At 45.1% G+C, this 16,681-nt stretch overlaps 1 protein-coding gene across 1 annotated transcript in view; it reads right to left on the bottom strand.

Annotated features, from left to right (window-relative positions):
• thsd4 (thrombospondin type 1 domain containing 4) overlaps window positions 1–9,954 on the bottom strand; it is a 47,744-nt gene extending 37,790 nt beyond the window's left edge. Inside the window, exons 1-3 of the mRNA XM_031814264.1 lie at window positions 9,165–9,954; window positions 5,158–5,260; window positions 3,965–4,101 (exon numbers count right to left, since the gene is read on the bottom strand). Coding sequence (XP_031670124.1) covers window positions 3,965–4,101; window positions 5,158–5,260; window positions 9,165–9,887 — 963 coding nt within the window. The 5' untranslated portion in view covers window positions 9,888–9,954. The remainder of the gene's footprint in view (window positions 1–3,964; window positions 4,102–5,157; window positions 5,261–9,164) is intronic.
• Between the last annotated feature and the right edge of the window lie 6,727 nt (window positions 9,955–16,681).

Below are 16,681 nucleotides of genomic sequence, written 5' to 3'. Positions count from 1 at the left end.
TGTGGAGGTGGCGTTTGAACCTGGTGACTCCAAGACGCCACCAAGGCCTGCAATTCTTTACAGTGATTCTTGGGGATTTTGATGCTTCTCTCACCATCCTCCTCCCTATCCTGGGGGGCAAAATGCATTTGCGTCCTCTACCCGTGAGGTTTTCAACTACTCCATATCTTTTTAATTTTTTAATAATTGCCCTGACAGTGTTCAAAGGTATATTCAATCGTTTGTGGATCTTCTTGTAGCCATTACCAGATTTATGAAGGTCTATGACCATCAGTCTCTTTTGAACGGCTAGTTCTTTTGTTTTCTTCATGGTTGGATGACAAAGGGATATTGCATGCGTGTTACCTCGTTTTTTTTATACCTTAGTGAAACAGGAAGTGATGTAATGGCTCAATATAGTTTCTTAAGACTTAGATCTACTTAAATAAGTGGTTTTTAATTCCTGGTTTAATTTTGGTAGATGTTATTTACAATAATCTTTAAGGGTGCCATTAATTGTGAAACCTTAATTTTTAGTTAAATCAATAAATGATTTTGGTGGGTTCCATTGAAACATTAATAAAGTACAGTATTTCTCATGTTGGTATTTTGAGTTTCATCTCTATAATTATATTGTTTATATATTTTAGTATTGTTTGTGCATTGCCAGTCATGGGTGCCAGTAATTTTGGAGCCCACTGTATGTAATACATCTATACCATTTAGCAAAGCCTTTTATCCAAAGTGACTTACAGTCATGCGTGCATACAATGTTACGTATGGGTGGCCCCGGGAATCAAACCCACTGTCCTGGCGTTGCAAGCGCCATGCTCTACCAACTGAGCTAAAGGGACTGTAGAAGTAGAATATGGTTTACTACTCTCTCACTGACAGAGATAGATGTCTCTCTAGCTCTGAGAATACCTTCATGCCGGATGGTTCTCGTGCTGCTATGAAACCTGGCACCATTCCGTTCATTTTCTTACGAGCCGTAAGAGATCACAGTGGGCCACATGCCAAGAGTCATTCAACGTCATTCATTTCACAGTTTATGATGCGCTATCTAATCAAGTGTGTAGTGCAATTCCACAGTTATGTTTTTAACCAAAAGTGCATTGCATATAACCCAGTTCCACAGCCCTGAGGCGGCTCATTGGAGCCAAGGCATCACAGCTGTAGGAAGACCAATCTTAATACAAAGCAAGACTCTGAGCACAGAGACCACAGAACAGACCAAGTGTTTAGCCAGCTAAGCTCTTTTACATTCAGCATGCAGCCTGCCTGTCTCACAGTAAGCACAGGTACTTAATAGGAACCAATACAAGCAGGCTTTACTGACATTTTTAACCGATGACTACTGGATATCTGCCAAATCCTTTTTTATACTATCTAGGGCCATTTTGAAGAAAGAAGATGTTCAGTTTCTGACATTCTCTAATAGTTTGATACTCAACTCACTGCCTGACTAACAGTATGAGCTCTGAGACATGGACCTAAAGGAAATGTCACCGTGTTTACTGAGCTATAAAGTCTGACTAATATATCATCAAAGTGGGTCAGGAACATGAACCAGAAGCATGCAGGGACACCTTAGGTCAGAGGTCAGATTGAGAGCTAGGTTGTTTATCATATTGATCCGGGATGGACCACACAAAACACATGTGTTTAGCCCGACTAATAGAAAGAGTAGGGGATCAATATTTATTTATTCAACCTGTATTTAGCCAGGTAAATCATTGAGAACTAATTATCTACTGCAATAATACAGGGATTGTCACTGAGCCTAATTTAGGTCAAACCTGTCTGTGTCTGCAGTGTGTATTTAGGACTGTAGAGCTATAGGGGTATGAGTGGGCAGGATGCCAAGCTCTCCAGGATCTGCAGTGGGAAACTCTACTTATCTATTGGTGTGTGGTACACATAAATAAACACACATACTCCTGCATTATATGCCCCAGCACCACCTCTCATCACACTAGGAAATCGCCCCCACCCATCCGCGCACACACACATTCACACTCACACACACCCTGTGCTTATTAAAAACAGCAACACAGAGTTCAGCACACAGTGCAGGACAGGTCTGCTTTCTGTTGAGCAGGACCACAGGAAACAGACCAGGCAGAAACAGATCTGGGCTCTACTCTATGCAACATATCTATAGGATAAATCTGATTGAGCTCAAAGAGAATGCAGCCATAAGCCTCTGCAGACACCTTGCGAAATAACAGAGTCAAAGTTTAACCATACAAAGTAAAGAGATGCCTGCTGCAAACTGACTCCAGCTCCACACAGAGGGCAGAATAAACAGAGCCTTTGGTTACAGCTACAGTAGGAGATGTGATTTTATTGTACGCAAGCAAAAAGGGCCAAGGCAGGAAAAGCAGATGTTTCAGTGTCTATGTCATCAGTCTACTTTGGTCTCCTCAATATAATTTATGACAGCATCTCACTGCTACTATGGGATGTGCTCTGACCTGCTGAATATATTCCCTAGGTGAGTATACACAGAAATCAGGCCTCAATACGTTCCCTAGTAGTGAGAGAGAGTACAGAATGGTCCCTGGTTGGTTTAGCTCACAATGTGTAGCAGATGGCGAAAGTTACTGTCGGAAATGCCTAGGCTTTCTGGGGAAGTGGTGTTGACGTTAGCGTCGGTTCAAATCCAGGGTCCACCTTGGACAGAGATGGACCGTGTTATACAGAAGTAAACTTACTGGGCAACTCACTGCAGGGTATCAGAGAGAGAGAGCCAAAAAGGACCCAGACACATAGAGTACAGTACACACTGCAGTTCATACCACACCCACAGACCACAGCAGCATAAGCTACAGTAGAGTACAGTAGAGTATAGTAGAGTACAGTCCAATACAGTAGAGTACAGTAGAGCAGTCCAGTCCAGAAAGTCTAGTCCAGACTACTGTCCTTACCACAACAGTATAAACTTCAGTACAGTCCAGTCCAGTACAGCGCAGTAGAGTACAGTACAGTGCACACTGCAGTCCATACCACACCCACAGACCACAGACCAGCTGCATGAATACTGAGTGAGATCCCACCCCGGCCACATAAAAGCGGACCACTCCCTCCATGGGGTCAGCTAGTCACCACACTGCCCAGAGATCTATCGGCTGGAGGGCTGAAGGTCTGGTGAGAACACTGGCCCCTGTGATAAATCACAATTTCACTGGTATTAAAAGTAGAAAATAGTCTAAACTAATATGAGATCAGAGGGACTCTTTATCTTGATTAAATCTTAATATAGTAAAGATCTCCACTGGATTACAGTGCACGGGGGAAAAAAATGTGGTTGAGAGCGCAGCAAATTGGGTTGAAGGGAGACTCAGAGGAAAGCATGAGTTCCTAGAGTGTAACTTGGAAAGGGTTCACTCAGAATTATGGCTTAAAATCATATTGGAAAAACATTTCTAAGAGTTAAATCCTGATGAAATAAGAAGTCAAATGTATCCAGCTGCACACTGGACACAAAGCCAGTCAATATAACAGGTTTACACAGGGACTTATGTCTCTCCAATTTCTACCCACAGGTGTATTTTAGAGATGCATATAAAAAAAATCAAGTTAAAGGAACAAATATGTCCATCATGATCCTTCATTGGGATCCCAGATCCCAGATCCTGGACTCAGAACCCAGTCAACCCAGTCACCCCAACCTGACCTCTGTTTCACTCCTTATGGAAAGATAACAGTGTTATACTCTGCTGCCCTCTGCTGGTTATGTGTAATTGATTAAATGTTGTTAATTTTTAAAAATGTATGCAGTTGATCTTGAGAACTCTATTGGGGCTGTGTTTTTTCATGTTTGAAAGTTTGTGTGGAATGTCAACATTTCATCTCAATGAATTAAACTTAGCTTTTCTTCTCTGTTTCCATCCATCCTGTCACTGTTCTGTTCTATTCCGAGTGGTTTGGCAGGAGTACACAGGCCTGGCCAGGCCACTGGTAAATGAGTTAAGTGTCCTACCTGACACCTCCCTGCCACACAGATGGAAGTCTCGTTCTGGCCGCAAGGCGTCCCATCGATGACCCTATCCGACTGACGCACGTAGAAGCGGAAACCGATCGCACGACAGTTGAGCTCACAACGCTGGTCCCCTGAAACTGTGACAGAGGAGACACAGAAACAAATGATTTGATATGATTTATGAGTACAAAACATTATCTCTCTCTAGTAGGGTGACTGGCAGGGCTGTAAATGTACATTGTTCAATGTAGGTGGACAAGCTGGGTAGACTGCTGCATTAGAATTGTGATGTCGTGCAGTACAGAGTTGTTGTTTTCTTCCATTGAGCCATGCTGCCATCTAGCAACTGATGTGAGGAGTGGTCTTTTTTTTAATGGATTTTTATTTCACCTTTATTTAACAAGGCAAGAACACATTCTTATTTTCAATGACAGCCTAGGAACAGTGGGTTAACTGCCTGTTCAGGGGCAGAATGACAGATTTGTACCTTGTTAGCTCAGGGATTTGAACTTGCAACCTTTCGGTTACTAGTCCAACACTCTAACCACTAGGAAAGCTAAATTCCTAATAAATCCAAGGGATCAAGGGAAGTTAACAGGTTATTTTCTCTTCTCTGGTGATCCATTAGTGGTAATTAGAACCACAGACCTCTGGGTGGTGTCTCTCATGTGGGAGGGAGGCAGATGCTCTCCAGGCCTGGAAACCACTGGGAGTTGGCAGGCAGTAGGGTGTATGTAACGTCAGGTTTGTAATCCACCTGCACTTGGACTTCACTCAGATGTTTTGTCCATTAGCTCATGAGGTTTACAAGGACAGCTATGCTAAAAGTGTTGTAATTGCATGTTCATGTGTTTGAGATAGCGAACTTGACTTGTCCTCATCAATTAAACTGAAGTTATTTGAGCTTTAATCAAGTCATACGTCTGCAGTAAATGCCATTCACTCCAACAGAGAGAAGAAAAACATAACATGTTCATCAGTATCCTAAAAGTAATTGTCTATCATTGAGGTGTTTTGACTGTTGCTTGGATACTTAAGACACCTAGATCTCCAAACAGCTATCTGGCAGCTCAGGACATTCATCAAAATGGCTGAGACAGGTGACATACTTTGGCGCTTACATCACCTCACACCTTGGGTAATATTGTCCAACACCAAGGCAATATTAAAAACATGACGAGACCCACCCATACCTTCATTGAAAGGCTCCCACTCGTACAGTCGACCCATGAAGGGATAGCTGTTGTAGGAAGAACACTGCACCGCTCTGATGTGTCTACTGGCTGGAGGACAGGCCTGGACAGACATATAGACAGATAGAAAGAGAGTGAAAATGTGTCCCCCGGCCTACTAAGTCCAGACATGGCCACATTCTCCCCCAAGGTAAATTCAAATCAAATCAAAGTTTATTTGTCACGTGCACCGAATACAACAACCTGTAAGTAAGCATTACAGTGAAATGCTTACGTACAGGCTCTAACCAATGGTGCGGGAAAAAAAGGTATGTGTGTGTGTGTGTAGGTAAGTAAAGAAATAAAACAACAGTAAAAAGACATTTGAAAAAAGAGTAGCAAGGCTATATACAGATACCGGATAGTCAGGGTTATTGAGGTAGTATGTACATGTAGGTATCGTTAAAGTGACTATGCATATATGATGAACAGAGAGTAGCAGAAGCGTAAAAAGAGGGGTTGGCGGGTGATGGGACACAATGCAGATAGCCCGGTTAACCAATGTGCGGGAGCACTGGTTGGTCGGGCCAATTTAGGTAGTATGTACATTAATGTATAGTTAAAGTGACTATGCATATAAGATTAACAGAGAGTAGCAGCAGCGTAAAAGAGGGGTTGGGGGGCACACAATGCAAATAGTCTGGGTAACCATTTGGTTACCTGTTCAGGAGTCTTATGGCTTGGGGGTAAAAACTGTTGAGAAGCCTTTTTGTCCTAGACTTGGCTCTCCGGTACCGCTTGCCATGCGGTAGTAGAGAGAACAGTCTATGACTGGGGTGGCTGGGGTCTTTGACAATTTTTAGGGCCTTCCTCTGACACCGCCTGGTGTAGAGGTCCTGGATGGCAGGCAGCTTTGCCCCAGTGATGTACTGGGCCGTATGCACTACCCTCTGAAGTGTCTTGCGGTCGGAGGCCGAATAGTTGCCGTACCAGGCAGTGATGCAACCGGTCAGGATGTTCTCGATGTTGCAGCTGTAGAACCTTTGAGGATCTCAGGACCCATGCCAAATCTTTGTAGTTTCTTGAGGGGAAATAGGCTTTGTCGTGCCCTCTTCACTTTGCATTTGGCAATGCACTGGTGTTTCAATGTCCTTTATAATAATAGAGACTAGAGAGAAATAGACCGGAGCACAAACCGTATTGTCTTTTACATTTTTTAAAATAATTTTAAAAATGCTTGCTGTTTGGGGTTTTAGGCTGGGTTTCTGTACAGCACTTTGAGATATCAGCTGATGTAAGAAGGGCTATATTAATACATTTGATTTGATTTGATTCACGACTGTCTTGGTGTGTTTGGACCAATCTAGTTTGTTGTTGATGTGGACACCAAGGAATTTGAAGCTCTCAACATGCTCCACTACAGCCCCGTCGATGAGAATGGGGACGTGCTTGGTGCTCCTTTTCCTGTACTCCACAATCATCTCCTTAGTCTTGGTTACGTTGAGGGATAGGTTGTTATTCTGGCACCACCCGGCCAGGTCTCTGACCTCCTCCCTATAGGCTGTCTCGTCGTCGTTGCTGATCAGGCCTACCACTGTTGTGTCGTCAGCAAACTTAATGATGGTGTTGGAGTCGTGCCTGGCCATGCAGTCGTGGGTGAACAGGGAGTACAGGAGGGGACTGAGCACGCACCTCTGGGGAGCTCCAGTGTAGAGGATCAGCATGGCAGATGTGTTGCTATCTACCCTCACCACCTGGGGGCAGCATGTCAGGAAGTCCAGGATCCAGTTGCAGAGGGAGGTGTTTAGTCCCAGGATCCTTAGCTTGGTGATGAGCTTTGAGGGTACTATGGTGTTGAACGCTGAGCTGTAGTCAATGAATAGCATTCTCACATAGGTGCCCCTTTTGTCCAGGTGGGAAAGGGCAGTGTGGAGTGCAATAGAGATTGCATCATCTGTGGATCTGTTTGGGCGGTATGCAAATTGGAGTGGGTCTAGGGTTTCTGGGATAATGGTGTTGATGTGAGCCATTACCAGCCTTTCAAAGCACTTCATGGCTAAGGACGTGAGTGCTACGGGTCTGTAGTCATTTAGGCAGGTTGCCTTTGTGTTCTTGGGCACAGGGACTATGGTTGTCTGCTTGAAGCATGTTGGTATTACAGACTCAATCAGGGACATGTTAAAAATGTCGGTGAAGACACCTGCCAGTTGGTCAGCACATGCCCGGAGCACACGTCCTGGTAATCCGTCTGGCCCCGCAGCCTTGTGTATGTTGGCCTGTTTAAAGGTCTTACTCACGTTGGCTACGGAGAGCATGATCACACAGTCGTCCGGAACAGCTGATGCTCTCATGCATGCCTCAGTGTTGCTTGCCTCGAAGCGAGAATAGAAGTGATTTAGCTCATCTGGTAGGCTCGTGTCACTGGGCAGCTCGCGGCTGTGCTTCCCTTTGTAGTCTGTAATAATTTGCAAGCCCTGCCACATCTGACAAGCGTCGGAGCCGGTGTAGTATGATTCAATGGTTCATCGCAGGGAATAGCGGGATTTCTTGTAAGCTTCCGGGTTAGAGTCCCGCACCTTAAAAGCGGCAGCTCTACTCTTTAGCTCAGTGCGAATGTTGCCTGTAATCCATGGCTTCTGGTTGGGGTATGTACATACAGTCACTGTGGGGATGACGTCCTCAATGCACTTATTGATAAAGCCAGTGACTGATGTGGTGTATTCCTCAATGTCATCGGAAGAATCCCGGAACATGTTCCAGTCTGTGATAGCAAAGCAGTCCAGTAGTTTAGCATCTGCTTCATCTGACAATTTTTTTATAGCCCGAGTCACTGGTCCTTCCTGCTTTAATTTTTGCATGTAAGCAGGAATCAGGAGGATAGAGTTGTGGTCGGATTTACCAAATGGAGGTCGAGGGAGAGCATTGTACGCGTCTCTGTGTGTGGAGTACAGGTGATCTAGAATTTCTTTCCCTCTGGTTGCACATTTAACATGTTGATAGAGATTTGGTAGAACTGATTTAAGTTTCAATTCATTAAAGTCTCCGGCCACTAGGAGTGCTGCCTCTGGGTAAGTGGTTTCCTGTTTGCTTATTTCCTTATACAGCTGACTGAGTGCGGTCTTAGTGCCAGCATCTGTCTGTGGTGGTAAATAAACAGCCACGAAAAGTATAGCTGAGAACTCTCTAGGCAAGTAGTGTGGCCTGCAGTTTATCACAATATACTCCACTTCAAGCGAGCAAAATCTAGAGACTTCCTTAGATTTCGTGTACCAGCTGTTGTTTACAAATATGCACAGACCACCTCCCCCCCGTCTTTACCCGTCTTATCGAAGTGTGCTGTTCTATCCTGCTGGTGCAGCGTGTATCCCGCTTGCTGAATATCCATGTCGTCATTCAGCCACGATTCCGTGAAGCATAGGATATAACAGTTTTTGATGTCCCGTTGGTAGGATATTAGTGATCTTACCTCGTCTAGTTTATTGTCCAATGATTCCACGTTGGCGAGTAATATTGACGGTAACGGCAGCTTTGCTAGTTGTCTTCTGCGGTTCCGGGTGAGGCATCCGGCTCTTCGTCCTCTGCATCGCTTCCTTTTGCGAATAATTGGGATGTCTGCCCTGTGGGGTGTTTGGAGAATATCATGTGAGTCCTGCTTGCTGCTGTTGTTGAAGAAATCTTTGTCTAATCCGAGGTGAGTGATCGCTGTCCTGATATCCAGAAGCTCTTTTCTTCCGTTAGATACGGTTGCAGAAACATTATGTACAAAATAATTTACAAATATCGCAAAAAAAACACATAATAGCACAATTGGTTAGGAGACCGTAAAACAGCGCCATTTTCAGTCTTTACAATTGGTGCCTATCAAAGTCAACCATCGCAACATTTCCACTATAACTGTCTTATCAGACCTCATCTTCCTTAATAACCTCCATGTTTTACCCTTCATGATTGATTTAGCTGTTTAGCTGTGGGTTACAGTGAGGGATTCATTCATAAATGATCATAAGTGATGGCTGAACCGTTCTTACATCGGTGTTGCAAATCTTGTACTGGTTGTGCTCTCCCACACAGGAGGTGGGCAGGGGGTTGTAGGGCCGTCCAAAGGGTTGATGATCCGCTGAGGCCTGGCTGGATGAGTGCTGCTGCTCCTGCCTAGGTTGGTGCCCCTGGCTGGGCTGGTAGAGTGAGGAGGACCAGGGTGGGTAAGAATTAGGGTTAGACCTGGGCCTGGAGGCTGGGTTAGAGTTAGCCCTGGGCTGAGGGGCTGGGTTAGAGTTAGCCCTGGGCTGAGGGGCTGGGTTAGAGTTAGCCCTGGGCTGGGGGGCTGGGTTAGGGTTAGAGTTAGGGTTAGCCCTGGGCTGGGAGGCTGGGTTAGGGTTAGCCCTGGGCTGAGGGGCTGGGTTAGGGTTAGAGTTAGGGTTAGCCCTGGGCTGGGAGGCTGGGTTAGAGTTAGCCCTGGGCTGGGGGGCTGGGTTAGGGTTAGAGTTAGGGTTAGCCCTGGGCTGGGAGGCTGGGTTAGGGTTAGACCTGGGTTGGGGGACTGGGTTAGAGTTAGCCCTGGGCTGGGAGGCTGGGTTAGGGTTAGACCTATGCTGGGGGGTTGGGTTAGGGTTAGAGTTAGGGTTAGCCCTGGGCTGGGAGGCTGGGTTAGGGTTAGACCTATGCTGGGGGGCTGTGTTAGGGTTAGCCCTGGGCTGGGAGGCTGGGTTATGGTTAGCCCTGGGCTGAGAAGCTGGGTTAGGGTTAGACATGGGCTGGGAGTCTGGGTTAGGGTTAGACCTATGCTGGGGAGCTGGGTTAGGGTTAGCCCTAGGCTGGGGGGTTGGGTTAGGGTTAGAGTTAGGGTTAGACCTGAGCTGGGAGGCAGGGTTAGGGTTATCCCTGGGAGGGGAGGCTGGGTTAGGGTTAGACCTGGGTTGGGGGGCTGGGGGCTGGTGATAGACTGGGCTGTAGCTGTGGAGATGGGGGTTGTTGTAGGGCGGACGGTAGGGGTTTGGCCTGTGGCCTCCGTGCCTGGTGGCTGATGGGCTGGGGTCAGAGAAAGGGGAGCGTCTCTGTCTGTGGGAGCGGCCAGCCCCGGTCTCTATTCCAGACGTCTGGCCTTTGTCTGTCTGGAGAGACACAACATAAGGCATCCTCCCATAGCCATACTTCCCTGGAATGATGGGACTGTCACTGCCCGTCCTGAAAACACACACACACACACACACACACACACACGTGTAAAGACAATTGTCTGTGTATAATAGCCTCCACTTACGGCACTTGTTTACGTTCAAAATGTGTTGCCTGGATTATCAAAGACTGTCAAATAAAATGTCAAAGACACACATCACAAGTGCAAATTACTTCTGAGAAGCGGATGGATATTAATGTCCGCAAGCAAGCGCCGAGCAGAGAGCGCTTTTGTCTGGAGGCTTGGATTCCTACGTCAACAACCCCCATTACTCAACTGTCAGCTCTATTTATTTAAAAGCTTTTTAACTCGAGCTCACAGGAAGGAGGCCACAAACCCGCCAAGCACAAGCCGAGCCATTGACTCCATCCATAAAAGAATAGCTTTACACTGGAAGGGAGTCCAATGGACCATGGGGTGAGCTGGAGCTCCACAGAGACACTTTTAGACAGGGCATTAAACACAGGCCAGACTGAAAGACAGAGACAGGCCCCTGTCTGTATGGTGTGATAGATACTGTACCTGTGTCCAGCATGGGCCTCTCTGTCTCTCTGCTGGTCCCTCAGCTCGCCTCGGCGGGCCAAGCTGGTGTTGCTGTTGGAGGGTGGGGGTCTCCCAGGATTGGTGCGGTGCAGCGGGACAGTGGGTCTTAGGGCAGACACTACATGGCCTGGGTTCTGGCCACCTGGCCTGGAGGGGTAGGCAGCTGCACCCATGGAGGGGTTGTAGGAGGGTAGGCAGGGTCGGTTCTGTTCCTGAACCCCTCCCCCACAGGAGCGGGAGCAGGAGGACCAAGGCCCCCAGGAGCCCCAGGAGCCTGGGCCCCCACCCTGCACTCCTCTAGCCTCCTGCTGCTGGGGCTCTGCCCTTTGAGGAACCTGCAGGAACATCCTGAGTTAAAGCCCTACACCACCCACAGCACAGATAACAGACACCACTTGAGAGCAGACTAGAGAAGCAAAATAATAACATCATTACATTAGAGGGCTTCCCAGAAATCATTCTCATGAAAGACTTGAAGCCAATGAGACAATGTCATGTCATCAACAATGTTTTTTTCTCTCCCCCGCTCTGTATGAGATTAGCTTCTGTTCATGTCAGATAAAGCCCATATTTGTCTGATTAGAGGTTGTCTGCTACTCTCCCATCCCCTACTGACTACCTGCATATCCCTCTGTTGACTCTAGCCCTCTGTGTAACACTGCCAGAGATGTATTAGCGTCTTAGTGGCTATCACTGCACTCTCTGTCTCAGGACCCTGCGCCAGCCAACCCTGCCCTGCGCCAGCCAGCTTTGCCCGAGGAGCCGCAAAGAGGGAAATCCAGCTCTTTAAGAGCCACTTTGTCTACATTCATCCTGTCCTCTGTAAGCTTACACATGCACATGGTAAAGGCTCAGCCTCCCTTTGGCGTTGGGAAGACTGTAAGAGAATACCCAAACGGATAGTAGGGAGAGTTGGCAGATAGCTATCCTTCTGTCAGTCACCGACATGTGGCTATTCAGAGATCACTCAGACCATGTCCCCCTCCTCGCTGCAGCCTTTGTAACTCTACTCCACTGTCATCTCCAGGGTCAGCCATGGGTCAAACAGCTGGACTCCTGGAAACGCAGAGGGCCAACAGAGACAAGCTCTCTCCCAGAGAGGAATGCCCTGTCAGACAGTTGTCTGTGATTGGATAGTTAGCCTGTCCATCAACACTCTCCAAAAGGACCGTTATAAATATTGGTCCATCATTAATTTGCTCTCTCTCTCTTTCCCTATCTGTCTCTCGCTCTTCCTTCCTCAATGACTGTTTGCATGTTTACATGGGCCGGGATAGGCTAGTGTTGTATTCAATGGCTTTGTGGTTGAACAATATCACGGCAGCAGACATTATAATCTTCCTCTGTACAGTTGAAAGGAACTGGAGGGTGCTAATTGGCTAGGGTTACGATCGGAAGACAAGATCATGCCTTCTTTGGCAGTTCAGATTCCGTGAGTCTGTGCCAACCGGCGTGAGATGATGATAAAGGCGAGTGATAAATTGATTCTCAGGCTGCAAACACACGAGGGAGGTCTATCAACCTGGGCTTGGGGATGTCAAACAGACCACACATGTTAAAACACAGATTCCGTGCCCTCCACTCAGCACAACCCCCTCCCTGCTCCCCTTCTCCCCTCTGCTGACCCCCAGCCACTCTACTGACCTTCCTGTGGTCTGTAGTGAGCTGGCAATCCAGGGGATTTGTCCTGAGCAGCAGCAGAAGCATGGAAACTCTGTGTGTGTGACAGATAGCATACTGAGCTATAACACATTTAACAGCAGTTTTTACAGAGAAAAAAGATTGTTATCTGAAATGGAGACAATTAAAACAAAACTATTAAATTGAGTCATGCATAGTGCATGATCAGCAGCTGCAGTGTGATACAACATGTTTATGATGAGTATGTTCAGTGTACAGTACACCAACATGATCAGACTGTAATAAGTGACAAGTGATATCTCACCTCAGAATCCAGATACAAAGTTCCCTCATATCTCCTAGATTTACAGGGTTACAGTACCTAAAAAAAAGGATATGTTGTATTTGCAGACATAATGACATTAATAACACAGCAATAAAGCAGTAATATCATATTTAATGTCAAGCTTTCACCTCAAGACTACATGCAGTGTCTGGTCTGCTCTATAGTGTCTCAGATTGTCTGAAGGTTCTGCCCACTTGACCATGTGTGTTGACCCTTGACCCTAACCCTGGTCCTGATGAGTGCCCACCCACAGAAACATAACTCAATTTTCAGATGGCTGGACTGCAGTGACACGTTTATCATTGTGCTTATAGTAAAAACGAATCTGTGATGTATCTCTCAAAATAAACCACACTTGGTATGATGAATGTGGGGGTATAAAGATCACTTCAACTTAAACATAGACCTATCTGTTTTGTTTGTCTCACACTGGTGCAATTCCACTCCACGTGAGGTTTGGAAAGTTCCATTGTCATTAAATAAATAATATTCACAATATCTATTTACTTTATTTGCACAATAGCCTATAATTGTAATTTATCCCAAAACATGTAGGACTATTAATTCAAACTTCTTTAAAACGTATTATGAGGCTGGGCTATTACAAATGTGATTTAGTTATGGTAAACAACGTCACAATTGCAGGCATGTATATATCTGTGCTATCAACAAACAGGAAGCTGGCTGCACCCTGCGCAAAAAGATCGACATTCTGTCAAACCCGACAGGGACGGGAAAGGAGGCTCTCGTCCGGGCTGAGGGATTTTGATTTAAAGTGTGAGCGCGCAGTAGCGAGCCAAATTAAATTACACTTTCAAAATCTGAAATCCTTGGCAATTTATGAGAAACATAGCATGTAGGCTACCATTTGAATTTTATTTGAAAGAAATTAGTCGATAAACAAAAACATTGTACGCATAATTATGTGTAAATTACTAACTTGTCAATCATTTCATCAATTGCATTATAATGTTTCCTAATGTATTATATGATTATGATTAGGCTATTATGATTATTATCAGGCCTATATTATTACACTTTCATAAAACGTAAATTGTCTATTCCTACCTTGGATGATTGTGCTTGTGTTTGCTACCTTGTTGCTTTCTCCAGTGCAGTATTGCTGCTTCTCAATGGTAAATTGTGGCGCCAGTTATCCTAAACTCCAAGCGCATCGCCAGAGTTCCATCCAGGTGTAAATAAGTTACTACCACCGAATCAATTTTAAACCCGCTCCAAATATCCAAACGTTCTGTAGACGTGCTGGTCACTGGTCAACATGACTTTATTCCGTTCACTTTCTCCCTCTCTCTCTTTCTCACGCTCTCTCTATCTCTGGCGTCCTGAAACACAATTCTACTCAGAGAGAAGAAAACAACGTGTTGCGCCCCCTGCTGCCTCAATCAGAGAGAGAGAGAGAGAGAGAGAGAGAGAGAGAGAGAGAGACATAAACTGAGTGTACAACCCCCCAGCCTCAGTTTGTTGGGGCATGGACTCTACAAGCTGTTGAAAGCGTTCCACAGAGATGCTGGCCCATGTTGCAGTTCTTGACACAAAACGGTGCGCCTGGCACCTACTACCATTTCCCATTTAAATATTTAAATATTTTGTCTTGCCCATTCACCATTTGAATGGCACACATATATCATCCATGTCGTTCTGCCCCTGAACAGGCAGTTAACCCACTGTTCCTAGGCCGTCATTGAAAATAAGAATTTGTTCTTAACTGACTTGCCTAGTAAAATAAAGGTAAAATAAAAAATAAAATAAAAAATGTCTCCTTTCAACTACACTGACTACACTGACCACACTGTCAGTTTATGTAATGGAAATAGCAGGTGCCCTAAATGTTTTGTACACTAAGTGTATATATTTTTCTAAACGCTTTATTAACTCATAAATCTGTCCTAGTTCCTAAGGTTTGTCAGATTTTCATCATCATCTATAAGATATGTTCTCCTCCTCCGGTATAGTCTCTGAGAGTGTTTCTCTCCTGGGTGGTCACTACCATCCTCTCACTGCTGAAATATGGACCATGACAATTCCCCATTCCTACAGAGGAAGCATGCTGTAACATGCGCCCAGAGTGTAGAGACCAGACTAGGTAAGGGCTATTGCTGTCATTACTGCTTGACAACCGCAATCAATTCATTGGTACACAGGATAATAATTTGTCACCCTTTAAGCCAACACAAAGGTCAAACTGCCCCAACTCAGTCCTTTGCTGAAAGACCAAATACAATGAAAAGGGTCAGGGTGAAAAGACCAGGGAAAGTATTTTAAAAAATGTTAGTACTGTAACCAAAACCATTGGATTCTACCTGGGGGGCTCACTGTGGAAGTGTGTGTGTGTGTGTGTGTACTGAAAGTCTCACTACCTAAAATGGCCTGTTTCTTGCTCTATCAAGTAAATAAAATATACTGTGAAGGTCCATGGCCTTGTTCTCCCTGGCTTGCAGAGTTGCCTAATTTGAGTGGATGAATTAAGGTCGTGCTTGGTTGAGCGTGCATCCTAAGCTCCATCGTTTTCTTACTGGCTTTCATTGTATAATATATACACTGTGTGACATATGTGTCTCATCATGGCCTTTGTGCCCAAAGGTGCCGGCTATCATAATGGCTTTTTTCAATGGTGGGACCATGTTGATGCTGGCTGTGAATTTGCCTTTAACCTCTATGTTTCCAAACCATGGTCACGGGTGACCGCACCCAATTATAGCAACTTAATGAACTACTGTTCCGGTTGACCCATTCAAACTATACAAGGAAACGCGTTCGAAAGGAGAGCTGTTCTACCCTGTCATCGGACAAAAATGTGAATCCCCTGCCATCAGACGTACAGCACAGTCAGCACTGTAACTAACAATAAACAATGTGCTAAGCTCATTCCAGGACCAGGGAAAGGTAATACTCTGTCCTATGAAGTGGAACTAAGAGGAATCCATGTGTCCAGATCATACATTATGAGGAGGTGGTGTCTCAGTGGGATGGCTTTACGAGCAGAAACAATAGAACACACTTAAAAGCTAACTCATCAGCAGCACCTCAGACTCTCAATCTGTCCTTTGCTTGAGAAGTAAAACAGTTTTCTATGGGATACTTCTGGTCCATTCACCCATACACAAACACATTGCTATCTTAACTGGTATCAAATGTCTCTATTTGCTGTATGATACCTGTACACCACAGTACAGATACATATTTTGATATACATGAGTGAACTGATAGCAGAGGCTACTATCAGAGCCAACAGAGCTTGTTTGTTTACAGTATAACCAGTATTTAGTCCTGTGAAATACATCCTGCATGACAAGTAAATAATACAACACAAGGTTACTGCCAGTTTCTGTCATCACATACTCTATATGGAGAAGTATCTAGGCTTATAAACAAGCTATTACAGTGGAGACAGGTAATACACTCTGATTTGAGGATAAATTGGATAAATAAAACATGCATAATCTGTTATGATAGTCTATTGTTTTGATAACAACCCACACACTGTATGAATTTCACTTTCATTGGTTGTGCATGCCACAAAATGCATTCTGTTAAAACATTTCCCTAATGTCTGAATAAGTTCACGAATTATGCATGAAGAGTAACCTTGCCTAAGACCTTGAGACTCATGTTAGCAGTCAGAGCTCATGTTCAGTGGGCTTATGCAGTCTAGATTCCCACAGACAACCTGGGTTCTATATGCATGTGACTATCATTCTCGAGGCATCCAATATTTATTCAATAAAACATTTTTTGTTTCACTCTTACCTGAGAGCTTTTTCCTTTGCTAGTATCAAAGATTTGAGTGGATTAAGGTGAAGATTCCTCATTGACAGCAACACCTACATGGCAATATACAG

Source organism: Oncorhynchus kisutch, linkage group LG3 (assembly GCF_002021735.2).
Source record: "Oncorhynchus kisutch isolate 150728-3 linkage group LG3, Okis_V2, whole genome shotgun sequence".
Taxonomy (NCBI): domain Eukaryota; kingdom Metazoa; phylum Chordata; class Actinopteri; order Salmoniformes; family Salmonidae; genus Oncorhynchus; species Oncorhynchus kisutch.
The sequence above is the reverse complement of the archived record's forward strand: the minus strand, read 5'-3'. Positions and strand labels throughout refer to the sequence as shown.